The 19,160-nt window shown below is 29.6% G+C and overlaps 1 protein-coding gene across 1 annotated transcript in view; it reads right to left on the reverse strand.

Annotated features, from left to right (window-relative positions):
* Positions 1-19,160, reverse strand: part of LOC111678277 — a 35,127-nt gene that overhangs the window by 7,154 nt on the left and 8,813 nt on the right. The window contains exons 2-12 of the mRNA XM_046950610.1: positions 10,209-10,288; positions 10,028-10,135; positions 7,639-9,463; positions 5,248-5,478; positions 5,036-5,172; positions 4,415-4,704; positions 4,030-4,351; positions 3,731-3,960; positions 3,521-3,669; positions 3,176-3,445; positions 10-319 (exon numbers count right to left, since the gene is read on the reverse strand). Coding sequence (XP_046806566.1) covers positions 10-319; positions 3,176-3,445; positions 3,521-3,669; positions 3,731-3,960; positions 4,030-4,351; positions 4,415-4,704; positions 5,036-5,172; positions 5,248-5,478; positions 7,639-9,463; positions 10,028-10,135; positions 10,209-10,288 — 3,952 coding nt within the window. The remainder of the gene's footprint in view (positions 1-9; positions 320-3,175; positions 3,446-3,520; positions 3,670-3,730; positions 3,961-4,029; positions 4,352-4,414; positions 4,705-5,035; positions 5,173-5,247; positions 5,479-7,638; positions 9,464-10,027; positions 10,136-10,208; positions 10,289-19,160) is intronic.

A 19,160-nucleotide genomic window follows, 5' to 3' on the forward strand; every position in this document is an offset into this window, starting at 1 on the left:
AATACCCACCTTAATATATTCAATATAATAATGCCCTCACATGGCGGCAATTCGACTACTTTGCCATCGACCTCTAAACGCATTTCCTTTTGCAAATCCTTTGTACATTTACGTGTCATCATTTTACGCAGACCCATTTTCACATAAACACCCTTGTTGTGAAGACGTGAATTGAATTTAAATGGATTTTCCATGCGTGCATTGTGAAAGTCTAGACATAGATCCGCATCGAGTCCAATACCAAAGTAATTATTCATAACAAATATCTGGGTATTATCCTCATTTTTCGTACCCTCGCATTCGTCATCTGCGGCACCAGCTGTGGGCAAATATTACGAAAAAATATTATAGTTTTTAAAATTGCTATATTCTATTATTTTAGAAGAGTTTTTTTTTGTGGTTGTTAGGAGGAAAAAAATAGTATTAATTGTTAATATTATAAAAAAAAGTCTTTTACAATAGATTTTATTGTTATGAGACGGTAATTCACAAACGATTTTTTTAAAATATATATTTATTTATAATTTAAGAAAATAAAACTAAATTATTTAATTATTTATTTAATTTTTCAACTAGTCTGTGTCAGACTATAATCTGGAAACATTTTGGAAGTTCTAGAAAGGTTGATACAACCGAAATACACATTGCCTAATGGTCTAATTAACAACTAGTATCAGACCTCTTTATATAATTCGGATCTTTACTAAGTACCAATGTTCTGTAGAGAGATATTGAAATTGAGCGAATTTATAAAAAGATTCCTTTCTCTTTTATTCCCCAAATTATCGGACAATAGGAAATCATCACATCGTTTTTTATCGAGGTTCATAAATCCATTTCACAGAGTGAATTAGGCTTTATATGATCTATAAGTGGTGATAATTTTAAAACTGCGTTATATGTTAAGTTATATGATCTGTCAAAATTTTGTGTAGAAAAGTACGATGGGATCGTCTAAACTCAATATGTAATAAAAAAGCTGTTTTTATATTACTTTGATATAATTTTATACCAATCGTGTTAACACGATTGTATCATACGACTTATTCAGGTTTTTGTCATACGCATGGAATTTCATTTTATTTTTTCATTAAACTTTACGTAAGTAAAGTGTGATCGTCTAAAGAGCTCTTTACTTATCCTCATAAGTTCGGAGTCTCAATATCGAGTAAATTTCAATTGTAAAAACTCTTAAGTTTAAGAGATGCTCATTCAAAAGATCGTCTAAAGAAGCCTTCACTCTCTTTCTCCCTCTTAAACTCATCCATAAACATGACAATTGGATTTTGCTTTAGGACAAATTGAGTCAATAATTATCCAAAATATTATTAACTATTATATCATCATTGTTCTCTTAAGGGCACTTCACATGATCACACTTTACGTACGTAAAGTAAAATGAAATTCTATCCGAATAACAAAAAAGAGTATAAAGTCGTATGATTAATATTTTTTTTGTCTTTAGACGATTGGTATAAAACAATATCAAAGTAAGATGGAAACAGCTGTTTCACTTCTTTTGTATGTGTTTACATAAAAATACATCCCTGATCTAATACGACCTGCTTATTTTTTTGAATCATTTCAAAAAATGAAGAGAGCTATACGACTGTAAAATTTTCCATCGGTATTCTCTCTCATATTGCGTTTAAACGATCCCATCCGTACTCTCCTACACAAAATTTTGATAGATCATATTTTTAGATCATATTGGTAACCGAATGACAAATGAACTCCAAGTGGTCTTTCACTTTCCCCCTGGCTTATCCCTGTAGCTGTAGTATCAAGTAAATTTAATTCGTAAAATATTTTAAGATTATGAGATGTTCATTCAAAGAAATCTTCATTATCTTTCGTCCATTTAAAGTCATCCATTTCCACAACAATTGGATATTGCTTCGATAGACATTGGACTACTATATCATGATTGTTCCTTTAGAAAAAATTGGTAACTTGGTTGCTGCTCTCTTGAGAACACTAAAAGCCTTTGATTTGTGCCTATTCAATTATATTGTTGGTGTGTGAATCTCCAACTTTATATATTAAAGTGGATTCCCTAAGGTCCAATTTCGAAGTGAAAAATTAGATTTATATCTTACTATCAAGTACATATGATACAAACACTTCTTCCATACTATAATCAACATTATTTCAATAACGGATCTAATCAAATTTGGAATGATAAGTTTCTCTTGTGCTTAGAAGATTCACAAAATAATAATTCAAATGGACTAGACAATTGGTGTTTTATATTTCAAGCGTAAAATCGTCTGTGAATTAATATTTTTTTGTTATTGTAATTACAGTGAATTAAATGAATGGTTTTGTTAAATTTCTTTTTAATAAAAATATACTGTGACATGCAATATGTTTAAAGATTTTCAAAAATATATCTTTAAATCGATTGTAGAAAGAAATTTGCAAACAGACGGACAGTGTTAGATTAGAGCTTAAAACTATATACAGGACAATTTGATTTACAAAGAAATCAAATGTAAATTGTATAAACAGCTGATTATTTATTTTCTGTAATAAAAATCAGCTGCTTTTGTTATAATTTAAACTAATATTTTAATTGTTTTCTAATTAAAATTATCAAATAATAAATAAAAATACATGCAAAAATGTTGAAAGCAAAACATCTATGATCACATCAAAACTAGCAGCATAACCATCCATTATATTGTTTTATTTAGACCAATTACCGGTTTTATATTCTTAAAATATGTAGTATTTTTTTTAAATTTAGTTTTAGTTACAACATCAATTATTTTTTTAAGAAAAACATTTAAAAGATTTGTTGATTTGTACATGGATTTAAGACAACAAAAAAGATTATTCAAAGGAATTAAATATTTTGGGAAAAGTTTGGTTTTAGAATTTCGGTTACATGACGAGACGAAGACGACAGGAAGTTGTTAAAAAAAAACGAGAGCACAAATTTTATGCAAACTAAAAGGGAAATGTAAGTTTTTGTTTAAACTAGCATTTACCGTTTTAGTTTGAATAAAATTTGGCACTTATTTTTATTATTGGTTTTTTGGTTTAGAACACAAAAAGAATAACATTTAAATGAAAGTAAAATCCATATATAGAAAAAAATATAGGAAAGTATACAAAAAAAGTTTGTTGTTTTTTTTTTCAGAAAAGAGAAAATTTTGAGTAATCAAAAGACCTGATTTATCACTCGATGTAATGGCCGGTTCTTGATGATGCTGATCTGTTTGTTGCGATAGATGTGCTTGATGAGCCTTCTTCTTCTTACCGGTTGTATTGGTCGTAACCTTCATGGTTTGTTCCTCGGGTTTCTCTTCAGGATGGAATACCACGGTCCAACGATCTAAACGTATATCCTCAGCATCAATAACTTCACGCAAATAGCTAAGAGGATCCTGATCGCCAGTATAGCCAGTACCCCAGCAGAGAACACGAGCCAAATCGTTACCTTTTAGACGGAAAAATCAATCAATCATTTATATTTAAGAAATTTGTTTAGGGTATTAAAAGGAAGAAAACTCACCTGTTCCCAGCGGTAAAATAGCACAAGGTGGACTAGAACACTCTGAATCTTGACCCACATTGTCAAGACACTGCAACACCCAACCTACGGTACCATCACCACCACACACCAAGATTTTATAATGAGGAATATGACGAAATACGTATAAACTAAAAGAAAAAGTTTGTATTGATTTCTATTCTAATTTTTAAACCTGTTTTTTTCATTTACCCAGGTAATGGTCCACCATTTTCTAAATTAAATACTTGAAATGGATTTAGTAGTTTTCTAAAGTTCGATATCAATTCCAAACCCTGACAGCCACCAGATTTAACATTTACAAATACTAACAAAGGATTGATATCGGCCGGTACCATGCTGGGTTCAATATTTGGCAATAGCATTACCAACAAATCTTTACCATCCCAACGTACTTCACGTAATATATAAAAAGCTCTTACCTATAAATAAATTACAGGATATATAAATATGTATCTTTTAAAAAAAGTTAATTTAACATTTCTGCATACCGCTTTCTGGGCATCTTCATAGGTCAAGACAACCGAACCGTATTCATAATAGATTGGACCAATACTAGTAAATTTACTATCCTCATTTAAATATTTATTAAGGAAATCTTCATATTTGCGCTGAGACTTGCCCGGATCTAGATTGCCCACGAATAAAGCAATATTGGGACCATGAGGATCTTGACTATGCTGCATATAGAAACGCATCAATTCCATTTGACGTATAGAGTCTTTGCCCATTTGTTTCATAATATTCAAAGGACGTTCAGTTATAGATAAAATGCGTTCGGTAACACCACTATCTAATAATACTTGGGAACATCTGTGTAGGAGAAACAAATTTGTATAATATATCTTCTTATTTAAAAATAATCACAAAACAAACCTGTAGTCATCGATTTGATTTTCGGCTAAACCAAAACGATCGAGAGCATCACGTATCAAATCCTTAATAGTGGTCGTAGTATCGACAGGAACACTAACATAAGGCTCTTCTACAGAGCATTGCAATTTGCCAGGATAAACGCGTACAAAGCCATTATCTCTATCATGAAACCTTAGAAATATAGCTGGTCGTTTACCTTCCAAATGATTTAAGCTTAATACAGGATTGGGATCTTGCAATGGTGCATCTTCCATACCAGCTGGTGCATACAAATCGGTTAAATAAAATGCCTGAAAAAGAAAATAATTAAATATTGGTTTTTGAAATCGTAAAAATGAATTCTGCTTTAACACTGCAATGTTCTTTCCGATATATTCTCTTCTCTTGATGTACTAATATTTTCTCTTTCGCCATATTACAATAATGAGAAGCTTATGATATTTGTTTATGTTATTTTACATTTTTATTTCATTCTTTCTTTGAATTCAATATCTTCATATGGCAAGAGAGAGAAAAAAATTCTATACCAATGGAAATGTTACAATGTTTTAATAATTGTACACCAATTCGGTAGGTAAACTTATAAATTAAATGTTTTTTTAATAAACATGTTCAACTTACACTTGGATCACGTGATATATGAAATGCTCTTAGTGCTGTCGTTAGCAATTGTTCCAAAGTGTATGTACGAGGTACTACAATGACACGATATAGTTGACGTCTAAATGAATTATTGCCATCGAATACTTTAATGGCTTCTAAAAATGTAAACAAATACATAATAATTATTATTTAATTAAAACACTTCGAAATTAAAAAAATTAAATATTTACCTATATCCTTTTCTTCACGTTCTTTCTCTTTCTTCTCTTTTTCTTTGTCGGATTTATCCGATTTGTGACCTAATTGTGAGTCGGGTCTATGATGCGATGAGGAACCACCACTACTGCAGCCAGCTGCACTACCGCCTGGCACAACAGCCATTGCCTCAATTCTATCCACAGATTCTTCATCTTTAAAACGAGGCGTATCACCACTGCTAAACTCTTCCGATATACTCCGAGCTGGATGAAAATATTGAGAGATTTTTTTCAACTATTAGTTTAATGAACATAAAGATTAAAATAAGCTGTTAAAAGGCAGTTAACGTCATACGTATTATATGTACGTTTTAGCTACATAATACCAATTTTTAAGTATAGTTTAGCATAAAAATCATTCACTTGTTAAATTTATTTTGAAAGAAAAATTAATAGAACTACAAAAGGAAAGCATGTCTTAAATTCCTACTCATGTGGAGATCGGTTAGCTTGGAATCTGGATAACTATAAAATATCTAATACGAGAACATATGTTTTGCCCATTTACTTAATGTCAGAAATATCCTAACTTCGACAAACTTCTGTAATACAACACTGCCTACACAGTGGCATAGCAAATAAAAAAATATAGAAAGAAATCTGTATTTTCTAAACAGCTAATCCGACATGTAAACATGTTGGAATCTGAATAACTATAAAATATCTAATACGAGAACATATGTATTGCTCATTTACTTATTGTCAGAAATATCCTAACTTCGACAAAATTCTGCAATACAACACTGCCTACACAGTGGCATAGAAAATAAAAAAATATAGAAAGAAATATGTATTTTCTAAACAGTTAATCCGACGTGTAAACATGTTTAAAGTAGAACTGCTTTTGAGTTAAAGTTTATAATTAGGTTCTCATGGACCCATTAGGGTCGAGGTTATAGACACTCAAAGAAGAACACATAGTACATCATTCTTACTTAAATTTGAAAGAATTTTTAAGGAACAATGTACGCTCTCCTGTGTTATGGAAACATAGTTAATCAAGAACCATCAATGAACCATCGAAAAAGTTCTAAGGAATGAAACAGGCAAGACATTGTACGCAGAAACGATAGAACACTAAATTGAATATTATTTTTAGATCGGAATAAGTTTAAAGAACTAGTCTGACAGAACTTATATATACCTCGTTGGGGTGTATAATTTTCAATAGAAGTCAAATATATATTACCAGAATTTTAAACTATAAAGTGGAAAGCTAAAGTTGCACACATATATTGCCTTAAATTTATCCTGTTCACTGAATGTTTATAAGACATATTGTAGTCCTATTGTCTAATAGAAAGTCTACGAACAGGAAAGATATCAATCATGTGACAGATTCAGCTGTGGTTCATTCGGTTTGATGCAGCTGTTGCAATGTTGACAATCTTTGTCCGAATAGGAGTCCGGTCATTCCGAAGCGAAGATCCAATTGTCGTTGAGACATAAATTTTAAACTTAATCGAAAAAGGTGACGCAAAGACATGTTCGGATATCATCCGTAAATAAAGTAAATGTTACTAATTTTAAAGACTAATTTAATGGATATATCTGGAACCGCAACATATATGTTAGAAAATTTTGAAATAATCACTATGAAATCTTAAAATATTGTTTTCATAATTTTAGACTTAATTCGTAAAAACACCTTTCACTTCTAAAGATTTTCCTTTATACTCACAAATATTCATAAATCCTAATCAAACCTAGGGCCAATTAGAAACAAACATATCTAAGAGACACATATTCTTTAAGACTTATTAAGCTTTCTCTCAAATCAATTTGTTAGCCGCAAACCACATATAATTACAACAACAGTAAAAATAAGTTTTTTAGGTTAGAAAATTTACAATAAACATGCATAATGAAGGTTAAATTTGGTAGTTAAATGATAATGGATTAAGTTTTCTTTTGAAATGATTAGTGTCAAATGATAGACCTAAAAGCTGATACTGAATGTTAGTAAGTGAGACAATTTTATGAGTGTAATTTTCATTAGGAACCTCTCTTTCTCTCTTTCCTAGACACCTTTAATGGTAGGAATGAGTTAGAAAACAGTGTGCCAATACAAAAAAAAAAAAACGTTTTCATAACAGTTTAATGAATGATTAATTGCTGGTTAATTTTGTAAAAAAAATATTAAAAAACAAAATCTTAAAAAATAATCAAATAAATAAAAACATAAAACGGTTAGAAATATAAAGAAATATAATTATGATAAAGTATATAAAATATAAAACAATTCCAATTAAACAAAAAAAATGCGGTTAATTTTTAAGATATACCATATTGGTAAATCAGTTTTACAAAAACAAAAAATAACTTTTCAAAGGTATAGTTTTTAAGTTATGCAAGTTAAATCACCTCTGCGTTTATGATAGCGCGGTTTACGCCAACCCAATGACAAACGACGCATACGTTTTAGTAATTTGCCAAAGACATGCTCATTATCACTGAGACGTGAACGACTACGTGAACTGGTAGCATCACTTATATCACCGCCAGCATCATCACTATGGCCATACATTGTATGACGATGTGGTCTTAAACGATTGTCCAAAAATTGCGAATACTCTTTCAACACCTCCCTATCCTCATCGTCGTCGTCATAGTCATCGGCATTAACGAGATCATCACTACGCCTTTGGCGTCTGCATTTGTAGGTATCGTAGTTATCGTCATAAGGCTGAAAATTGCCATCCTCATCTTGTATGGTAATTTCAATATTCTGATACATAGTATCAAGACTATAGTTGCTATGGATATTTTTATTTTCGGACTTTCCGGCATTGGAACGTTTCGAACGACGCCGTTGAAAGAAACGGGCATATTTTTTGTGACGCGGACTGGGTGAGTGTGATTTAACACCAGGCTCTTGAAACGATTTACTGCGACCTACCGGCGACAGTTGAGCCGGTAGTGAGGAAAGCGTTTTTCCCGAGGTTGGTGGTGGTATGGGTGAAGCTGAAGAACAATCACTTGAATTAGGTGAGCTTACAGAACCACCTGTAGAGTGTCCTTTTGGAGGGCAGAGTATAGGTTTTGTGGCCTTTGTTATAGCTCCAGTCTTTTGTGAGGTCAGTTTTCCAGCAGCACCTGCACTACTACTACTATGCACACCTAAGGCAGTGTTAACTGTCATCGAATGATTACGCTTCTTTGGCAACGGCATCCCCGATGACAATTTCAAGTTGTGTGCATTTTTACTTCTATCTATGCTACTACGATTGTCTATAGATGTATTGCTATTACTACTATTATAACTTAAATTACTTATAAGATTCATGCTTGAATCAATATCATCGGTTGTGGTCAATTCCCCGCCAGTATCAGAAGTTTCATAGAAACCCTCATGTGGCGCCGTTTCGCCCTCAACATCACCATGATAGTCGCAATCACTACCAACGCCATGGCCTTCTGCTGCCGCTCGTTCACTTGGACCCTGTAGTTTAGCACCAGCTGCCCTTTTCTTCAGTGCCACATCACAGTGATCATAGTCATCGCTAATATCACCGCCACTTACATCACAAACACCCACATCCTCGTCCTCGTCATCAGTATTGGAGGAGAGATGTTTTCGCCTTCCATGATATGGTATCTTACGTACTATATTCGTATAAAATAAATGCAAAGACGACGAAGCAGAGGGAGATTTTGTAATATTTTTAGTATTTTGGCACTTTTTATTGTGTGTAGAGTATGTAGTATTTGTGGTCTGTGTTAATTGTAAAGCACTATCATCATTCGCATCCAATTCTGTTATATCATCTATATTATTTTGATTTTTTTGCTCTTCGCCTTCTCCGGCCTGCTCATTTGCTTCATCGCACTCCATATCATCGTCATTAATTTTATCTAAACCTTTTTCCATTACATACGCCACCGCTGCCAGTGTCGAAGAGGTCATATCGCCCGCTATCATTGTCGGTATGGGTGAGGGTGCATACGAAGAGGGTGAAGATGAAAGAAAAAAATTTTGTTTTGATTGTTCTAAACGTTGTCTTTGTAATAATAAAATTTCTCTTAAACTTAATTCGGGTGTACTATCGGCTCGTTTTCTGTCGTCAATAATACGCTGATTGTCATCTATTAAATCAGCAATTTCAATATTTTCGAATTCATCAGCTAGATATTTCAAAAGGAAGTTTTTTTGGTTTGTTTTTTTTTTTTTTTTTTGCAAAAAGCAAAACAATCGGAAAGAGGTTAAATAAAAAAGAGGAAAAATAAAAAAATTAAAAATAAAAAATTATTTTAAAGAAATCAAAAGCAATTTAAACTAAAAGATAGATATATCGAAAAAATAACAACAAAAATATATACATATGTTTTAAAAACTTTGCAGATTCTGAAAAGTATGGAAATAAATATTGGACAACCTAAGATATTTATTTAATTTGGATACCAAAGCCAGTTCTAGTTTAGTTCCATTAAAGTTCTAAATCAGTTCTGGTTCATTTCTAGTTAAGATTTAGTTCAGTTTTAGAAGTTCAGTTCTAGTTCAGTTCTAGTTCAGTTCTAGTTCAGTCCTAGTTCAGTTTTAGTTCAGTTCTAGTTCAGTTCTAGTTCAGTTCTAGTTCAGTTCTAGTTCAGTTCTAGTTCAGTTCCAGTTCAGTTCTAGTTCAGTTCTAGTTCAGTTATAGTTCAGTTCTAGTTATGTTCTAGTTCAGTTCTAGATCAGTTCTAGTTCAGTTCTAATTCGGTTTTAGTTATGTTCTGTTTCAGTTCTTTCCCAGTTCTTGTTCAGTTCTAGTTACTTACCTATGCAATGTACGGATGGTGTTTCATCTAAGCGTTTGCGACATACTGTACAAAATTTCTTCTTGTGAGTTGTTGGTTCAGACCAACAATGCGCAACAGGATTCTGCAAATAATTATTCAAAGCAATTTTATTGTTTTGTTATTGTTTAAAAAAATAAAGAAATTAGAATAATTACCTTAATAATACATGGTGCAATGCCAGAACAAGGAGTTACAACATTTGTGACACATCTTTCGTGTATTATAAAATTGCATACTGAAAATAAACAAATAAATACAATTAATTAGTAAATTTTTTTTAGAAAAACATATATATTCTAATATTTTGTTCAAACTTATAAATTATGTCTACTAATGGACTGGTTATAAAAGTAGGTCATAGTGAATGAAATGGGCGTGGCACTTTATTATTTTAAGCATATTTAAGCCAATGTGTGACCTACTTAACACATCAAAATAAATATAAATTTTTAATTAGATTTTTTATTTTATTTAATAGCGGTGATGCTAGCCTATTTTAAATAATAATTATATTATTATAAATGCGTCTATTTTTATACATAAATAGTAATATTTATGTCATTGCTAGCAATCTATCTCTGTATATATTTATATGTAAATTTATATACATACATATATGTGTGTGTATAATAAATGTCCTTAAATGAAAAGCTTGTATTTTTCCTTCGTTTTTTTTTAATTCTAAAAATAAATTTTTTATAAAAGAGAAGAAGCGGAAGTACCCAAGCATTGTTCAAAATATCTATTAAACGTGTGTATCTCAAAATACAAGTATTTCTTACCTACGATTTTGTTATGACAAACAGAATGCAGATACAACTTAAAAAATAATAAACTTGAACACATAAAAAATCGATTACGATAAATATGTACTTAAATCATTTTAAAATGTGTCACCAAGTGTTTTACGTTTATAATTTTAAAGAGGACACTAACAAGGAATTTCAAAATTATACACAATTTATACAAATACAAAAATATTATTTTTTTCTAAAACTGAAGCTAAAAATTAGAGAATTGTGTTTAATACCCATGATACCTTTAAAACAAGTTTATTATACTATACAATTTTCAATCGAATTTTAAAAATTTCCAAATCGGTACAACTTTTATATATAGAAATGACTTATATTTAATTCATTTATATTTCTGTTTTAGATCCATTTTAGTCCTTCTTAAATTGTAGTTCGATGTTTGTTTATTTATAGTTCAGAGTTTATTCTGTTCTAGGTTAGTTATTGTTTAGTGCTAGGTTAGTTATAGTCAAGTTCCAATTCAGTTCTAGTTCAGTTCTAGTTTAGTTCTAGTTCAGTTTTAGTTCAGATCTAGTTCAGTTCTAGTTCAGTTCTAGTTCAATTCTAGTTCAGTGTTAGGTTAGTTATAGTCAAGTTCCAGTTCAGTTCTAGTTCAGTTCTAGTTCTAGTTCTAGTTCAGTTCTAGTTCAATTCTAGTTCTAATTCAGTTCTAGTTCAGTTCTAGTTCAGTTCTAGTTCAGTTCTAGTTCAGTTCTAGTTCAGTTCTAGTTCAGTTCTAGTTCAGTTCTAGTTCAGTTCTAGTTCAGTTCTAGTTCAGTTCTAGTTCAGTTCTAGTTCAGTTCTAGTTCAGTTCTAGTTCAGTTCTAGTTCAGTTCTAGTTCAGTTCTAGTTCAGTTCTAGTTCAGTTCTAGTTCAGTTCTAGTTCAGTTCTAGTTTAAATTCTAGTTCAAATTCTATTTCAAATTCTAGTTCAGTTCTAGTTCATAAAACATGGACTTAATGGCAGTTCCAATGTTTAAAAGTAAAAAATTATGAACGATGATTTCCAATGTCATTTGTTCACAAAATTAAACTTTTGAAAATTATAAGTTGGAAATGGTTTCAAATGTTTTACCACATTTGGACATTTTAATATTCACATGTGTATCATCATAGTGGCAAATAAAAACGATTTAGAAAATACTTATGATAATAATGATGACAAAAGAAAAAATATTTGAAAATAATGAGATAAAATAATAAAAAAATGCACCCAAAATGTAATAAGCCAAAGAATTAAAAAACCACTCAAGCAGCCAAATAACTAAAGCTGAAGCTAACAGTTCATGTGTGTGATTCCCAGTCGTAGCTGTAGCAAAATTTATATATGTATGTATATACAACTAATTGTTGCAACAATCTGTTTTTAGTATATAGAGGAGCTACTCAATTCAGGAGAAAAACGACTGTTTAAAATGTGTGAGAAAAAATTGAGGTTGCAGAAGAGGTGGGAAATATAAAAATACAACGTTTTGCTAACATGAATGAGTTCATTCGTGACGTCAGTAGAAAACTCGAAAACGTCAGGTCAGCGGCCTAGTTTTTTTTTTCACTTTTTAACATTTGCGAGGAAAAATATAACATAAATATATACATCTAGATAAAAAGATATATGTATTACAATTTATATTAAAAAAGCCATTTTATTATTCTACCTTTTTTTTTTGGAAAATAAAAACTGAAGTGCAATTTTTGAATAATTTATGTGCATATATATATAAGTACATATGTAAGTTTGTATATGTATGTATTTATGCTTACATATGCATATTTAAATGTACGAAAGAAAAATATTTGACATGTTATAAAACTATTTATGTAAAACTAATCGTATTTATTTATGCTTGGACCAATATGATCGAGGTTATAGAATGGCATATATGTTGGTGAAACTATCAAATAGCCTATAGTCGAGAATATAGTACAGTATATAATCTGAATCTGAGATCATCTAAGATCAAACGTTTTTAAACTCAATCCTAATAAATAGTCATATATATGTATTTACGAAGCTGTTTTGTTCTGTATGTATCTGTGTATATTTATTACTAAATGTGCTAACGTCAGCTTAATGCAGAACATGCTGTTGCATGCTTAATGGAAAGTTTTTCATTATTATTTGTCCAAATGACAAATACCGCAGTTTGGTCAAAAATTTAATAATAATTTTTTTGCACATCAGCATAATAATTTTTTGTCAATTCGAATAATTCAAATAAGACCCTGAACCCTTGAAAATGGTATTTAATAGCCATACTGACGTATTACCCAACAGTTTAAAAAGTGATCATTGTATCCGTCATTGTATCATTACTAATTACTTAGATGATATTAATTTAATCAACTGACTACATAACATATCAAATTTATTAATCTATTGGGTCAGTTACCACTTCCGTGTTCCCTAGTAATCTAACGTGTAGTCATTTTGTTGCATTAAATTTTAATTTAAATTTAAACTACATTTTTTCTAGTACAATAAAATAATTTTCTATAACTATTATTTGCACAAATCATTATTATCGTCATTGTCTGCATCAATAATTTCTACAACAATAGCATCATCAATGCAACTAAAAACGTCATTATTTTTATCATCAACATCGTCAGCAGTAGCTGCTGCTGCCCTAACTGCTAATATGTATAACGAACGTTCCACTTAAGTTGTCTGACATTTTAAGTATTTTAATAACAATAACTTTTGTTCTACAAGATGACGAAAAAGTTAAAATTACTTAATGAAACGTAAAGATGCTAACAAAAAGGTTAATAAGATGAAATAATGATATTATATTTTAAGAATATGGTTATAAATGCATATCTATGCTTTTTTCAGTTTTTTGTAAAATTTAGTTGATGTAGGTTTTTGTATTTACACTTTCTAACAAAATTACAAAAAAAAAAAACATAAATAAATAAAATTAGTGTCATCCTATTATTTATGCAAAAAAGCTCAGACTGACTTATTTTTACAACTACTGAGTTCCGAGAATTTATAAATTTGTTTTTAAATATCGAAGTAAGTAAATAAATATAACAGTATGGATTTCGTATTTTTCAATTTAATTCACTTCAATTCACTTGTAGAGCAAAATTTCATTAAGCAACGTTCACACCTATCGACATTATTTTCAATTATAAAAATCATGCTGAATAAAAAATAATTTTACAAAATATAGTGTTTATGTCATTTTCGGCAAATATTTGATAGATGTGAACATACCTTTAGTAAGAGTAGGAATACAAACTCTCAGTTTCAAGAGAAAATGCTAATTAAATAGAGTAGAGTGCTTAATTGCAATTGGAACCGCTGTCGACAAATCACACAAAAAGGTCGCTCGATCCTTTTTTATTTAGAATTAAAATTAAGTGACTGTCGATAGACCACATTTTCAAAGCAAAATGATGTTTTGTAAAAAAAATTTTATGAAATATTAAGAAATGATTAAAAAATTATTCTGAATAAAATTCGGGAACAGACACAATATTTTTCTAGTTTTATTTAAATTTATTTCATTTAATATCTTCCCAGAATAATAACACATGCCGAAAAATGCGCATTATAACAACCCCGTCTTTGCAATTTTGCAAGTTTTATAGTAAAATATTCTGAACATATGGCAACGCTACAATATAAAAATAAGAGAATAATAAGACGATCGCCAAAGATCGCAATAAAAGTAAAATAGAATCTTTCTCAACCACAAAGTCGGCAACCACAAGACGATATTTTGCTTTCCATACAAAATGTATGAAAACTCATTGTCGACAGCGTTAGTGGTTCCAATTGTAATTAATCTGTAAGATTGAGGATTTATTATTTGTTTTTGTAATAAATAGTTTATTTTGTCGTCTTCTTCTTTGGCATTCACAGAAAAATATTAACCTCATGATGTTTGTTCATAGGAAGTACATATCAATGTCATCACAACTTCAGATGTAAAATTGAGAAAAACTCTAAAAAATTCAATATAAAAAATAACAGTTTCCGCAGTTTTATTCCTCATTTCAGATATAATGATATTTTGCCATATTTTTTGTACTTGTGAGTCCTCTTTTTGCTTTTAAAAGAAATTTTGTAAATTTGTGTAATTATTTTAAATTTTTTACATTAAAATATTGTCAAAGCAATATTATAGAATAAATACCAGGCCAGAATAAAATCAGAACTATGGAGAATGTTAGTAAGCAGGTTATAGCTTATATTATTAGACAGGGCTATAAAAGGGGATTATAAAGGTCAGACTAAGGCTAGACTATATGCAGACCCAAGACCAGGCTATACATAAGTCAAGACAAAAGACCAGATTATGGTCTAAACTATAGACCACACTAAGTCAAATGACTGTAGATTATAGTTTAAGATTATAGTTTAAGTCTTAATTATAATCAGGTCTTCCTAAAGGGAATTTTTTATACTCATTTTCAGACCTTATATGGGAGGTATGGTCAATTGTAGGACGATTTTGGCTCGTGAGGGACTTAATTATGTCAAATTTTATTGCTATATTCGTATTGGCGTATTGTATGGGTGGTAGGGTCAATTATGGACCAATCCTTACTAAATTTGGTAAATAGACAAAACTTACGTACGTGAATTTCGTCACTATATTCATATTTATGGTCCGATTCTAAAAAAGTTTTGGTAGAAAGATTTCGGCTGATATGAAACTTATTTATATCGAATTTCATCGCTAAACTCGTACTTTTAAAAAACAGTTATGAACATTTATTTATTTTTTTTTTTTTTTGAAGTTACACTTTTATGGGGGCTATCCGAAAATGTAGACCGATATGGTTATTCCCTATTAACAACAAACCTTATCAATACAGAATATTTCAACTGTCTAGCTCCTCCCCTGTGGTCTCTATCGCAAGTTCAACAGACAGACGGATGTAGACCCAGAACATATATACTTTCGATGTGTTACAAACGGAATGACAAAATCGTTTTTGATGGTAACAAAATAAGACAAAATTAAAAAAAAATGAAGTATAGTTTTGTAATATTTTGTCTCTACTGGACGTATGAAGTATTTCATTTTTTAAATGAATTAAATATCAATCATTCGTCCAGTAGTTATAAATATAGTTTTTATGACTGTTCAATAAATTTTACTAATTTTCACGAATTGTTTTTGTATTTCAATACAAATTTCGAATATTTTTGGAGAAATTACTTTTTGTTTTTATTACTGATATAAAAATGAAAATTTGACTGGATTCTTATAACATTAGACAGGCGTGTTTTATATCAAAAGAAAGGAAATTGTATTTTGTTTTGGATAATATGTTATATAAATAAGTTAAAAACTAAAAAATTGACAAGGTTAAAACTTTGAACTTAATTTTGTTATAATTTGTTTAATCTTATATAAACTTATATATTTACAATATTTTTTAATATTGTTGTTCTTTGTGTTTATAAGTTTGTATGCCTATGCTTTTTTTGTTTAAATGTCAATGAATTGCTAGGTCATCCATTTTTTATTATCCTACAAAAACCAGCAATAAAAATAATAATAATACAAAATACAAAACAACTACATTATTTTACAAAATAAACACAACACAACTTCTTGTCTAGATTATATCCACGAACAGTGTTGCCAGCAAAATTTTAATAAAAAATTTCTAAAGCTCCAACAAATCCTGTTGCTAATATTTTTCTAATATTCAATTGATATTTAAAACTATATTTTAAACAATTTAAAATATGTATATTCAATATAATATAGAAAAACATTTTAATTCAAGTGTTTCTTTCCATTTGTCAACACTGGTCTTCAACAAACAAAAAAATTACATATTAACACACACAAAGTACTAGGATACCACACCTGTTTATAGAAATTTCCAAACAGTATTTCCACTTTTTCTCTATTCTATACATATTTTTATTATGCAAATTCTTTTTTTATATATATATTTTTTGTAATTTTTAAACATAAAATCATGTCATTGTTTTGTTATAAACTTATAAGTGAGTCTGTGTGTATGCGAATTTAAATGCATGTATGTAAATATGTGTTTATGCGTTTATTCTATTTTTAGTTTAGTTGACATTTTGTTCTACCTAGTAACACCTATTATTATAAAACACAATAATAAATAGACTCACATACATACTTACAACAAACAAACTCTCTTTTACATACTAAATATTAGCAGAAAAAAAATATGAATAATGTTAAATTTAATTTTAAATTCACATTGACAATATTTCATTGTTATGAACTATAATAAAAAAACCAAATATTTAGCAAAAAGGGAGAATTTTTAGATCTTTTGTTTTGGTTACATTGTTACAAAAATTGAATTTTATAACAGTTTGCTCATATGGTACTAAACATGGTCTTTCATGTTTTATTAAATTTTGAAAACTCTACAGCGTATGAAATATTATGATTTTTGTTCAACCAGCCACTCTCGGGCCTGTTGTGAGCTCTTTTTCTTAAAAAAAATTTGTTTACTGAATGTATTATTTTTCAATGTTTAGTTTTCTGGACGTATTTCCTAAGAATCGGAATAACATCACTTCCAAGATGCTTAGATGCAATTTCGACGAATGTCTCACAATGGCAAAGAAAGTGTTCCAGAGTTTCACTGTCCTCTCTACTTTCGACTTGATCAGCACTTTGCATAGATGTAATCCTGTGTGTTAACTCAGAATACGTACCATCATACTAATTTCAGACTTGCCCATTTTGAGAAGATTTTTCGTGTTACTCTTATTAAGGTCACTTTTTCTAATATATTGTCTACTCTATAGTCTAGTTTATAGTCTAGTCTATAGTCTAGTCTATGGTCTAGTTTATAGTCTAGTCTATAGTCTAGTCTATAGTCTAGTCTATAGTCTAGCCTATAGTCTAGTCTATAGTCTAGCCTGTAGTCTAGTCTATAGCCTAGTCTATAGTCTAGTCTATAGTCTAGTCTATAGTCTAGTCCATAGTCTAGTCCATAGTCTAGTCTATAGTATAGTCTATAGTCTAGTCATTAGTCTAGTCTATAGTCTAGTCTATAGTCTAGTCTATAGTCTAGTCTATAGTCTATAGTCTAGTCTATAGTCTAGTCTATAGTCTAGTCTATAGTCTAGTCTATAGTCTAGTCTATAGTCTAGTCTATAGTCTAGTCTATAGTCTAGTCTATAGTCTAGTCTATAGTCTAGTCTATAGTCTAGTATTTAGTCTAATCAATTGTCCAATCTATAGTTTAGTCTATAGTGTAGTTTATAGTCTACACTAATATATATAATTACGTAGAAATTTCTAACAGTAGTCATTTTTTATATTATATAAAAATATATTTTAATTTTAATTATTTACATAATTTTTAAAGTGTCCTAGAATATGCGATAAAAAAATAATGTTTATAAAAGCAGAATACGCACAATAAACACATATATGTAGGTATTTATAACACTCATGTATTGGCGTAATTTTTTTTTACGTACAACCAAACCACAGAAGTCAAGTCAGTTTCTAGTCGAAATGGTTTCACTTAATATTGCTATTTTTTAATATATATAAATTTTTTTAATTCGAAAAATTAAAACCCTTTCTCCTCCTCTCGACATGACAAATTTTTGTGGACCAACGAAAATTTTGACGATAAGACACATTTATCAAATAAAAAAAAAAAAAAAAAAAAAAAAAAAAAAAAAAAAAAAAAAAAAAAAAAAAAAAAAAAACTTTATGAAAAATGCTGAACAACCATCGAAAAAACACGTATAAATAATTATCACATGCTTTTTGTAGGAGGAAGGAGGTCAACAGGCCGTTTGATAAATATAAATTATAATTAATTTTAACATTTTTATTTATAAATGTGTCATTTTAGCTTAAATTTTTTTAATTTATGGCTTGCATTACTTTTTTGTCTTTCTTGTTAATTTTATATTCTTCCTTCATTTTTGTGTATAAAATTTTCTTTTGAGTTTTTTTCCTTTTGGTTTTGTACGCATGTCATATTTGTGAGTTTTGTTTTTGTATACTGATTTTGTGTTTTCCTTCTTTTAATCCAAATGGATGCTTTTTTCATTTAGTTTTACCTAAAATATCTTCAAAAGTTTAAATAAAAACATGCCCTAGTCTTAGAAAGATCCATCTCTAATATTTAATGAAAGCTATTTAATTGTTGTCTTTACATATTCTATAGTTCTAGTTCAGTTCTAGTTTAATTTTAGTTTAATTTTAGTTCAGTTCAAGTTCAAGTTCAGTTCTAGTTCAGTTCTAGTCCAGTTCTAGTTCAGTTCTAGTTCAGTTCTAGTTCAGTTCTAGTTCAGTTCTAGTTCAGTTCTAGTTCAGTTCTAGT

This window comes from Lucilia cuprina, chromosome 4 (assembly GCF_022045245.1).
Source record: "Lucilia cuprina isolate Lc7/37 chromosome 4, ASM2204524v1, whole genome shotgun sequence".
Classification (NCBI taxonomy): Eukaryota; Metazoa; Arthropoda; class Insecta; order Diptera; family Calliphoridae; genus Lucilia; species Lucilia cuprina.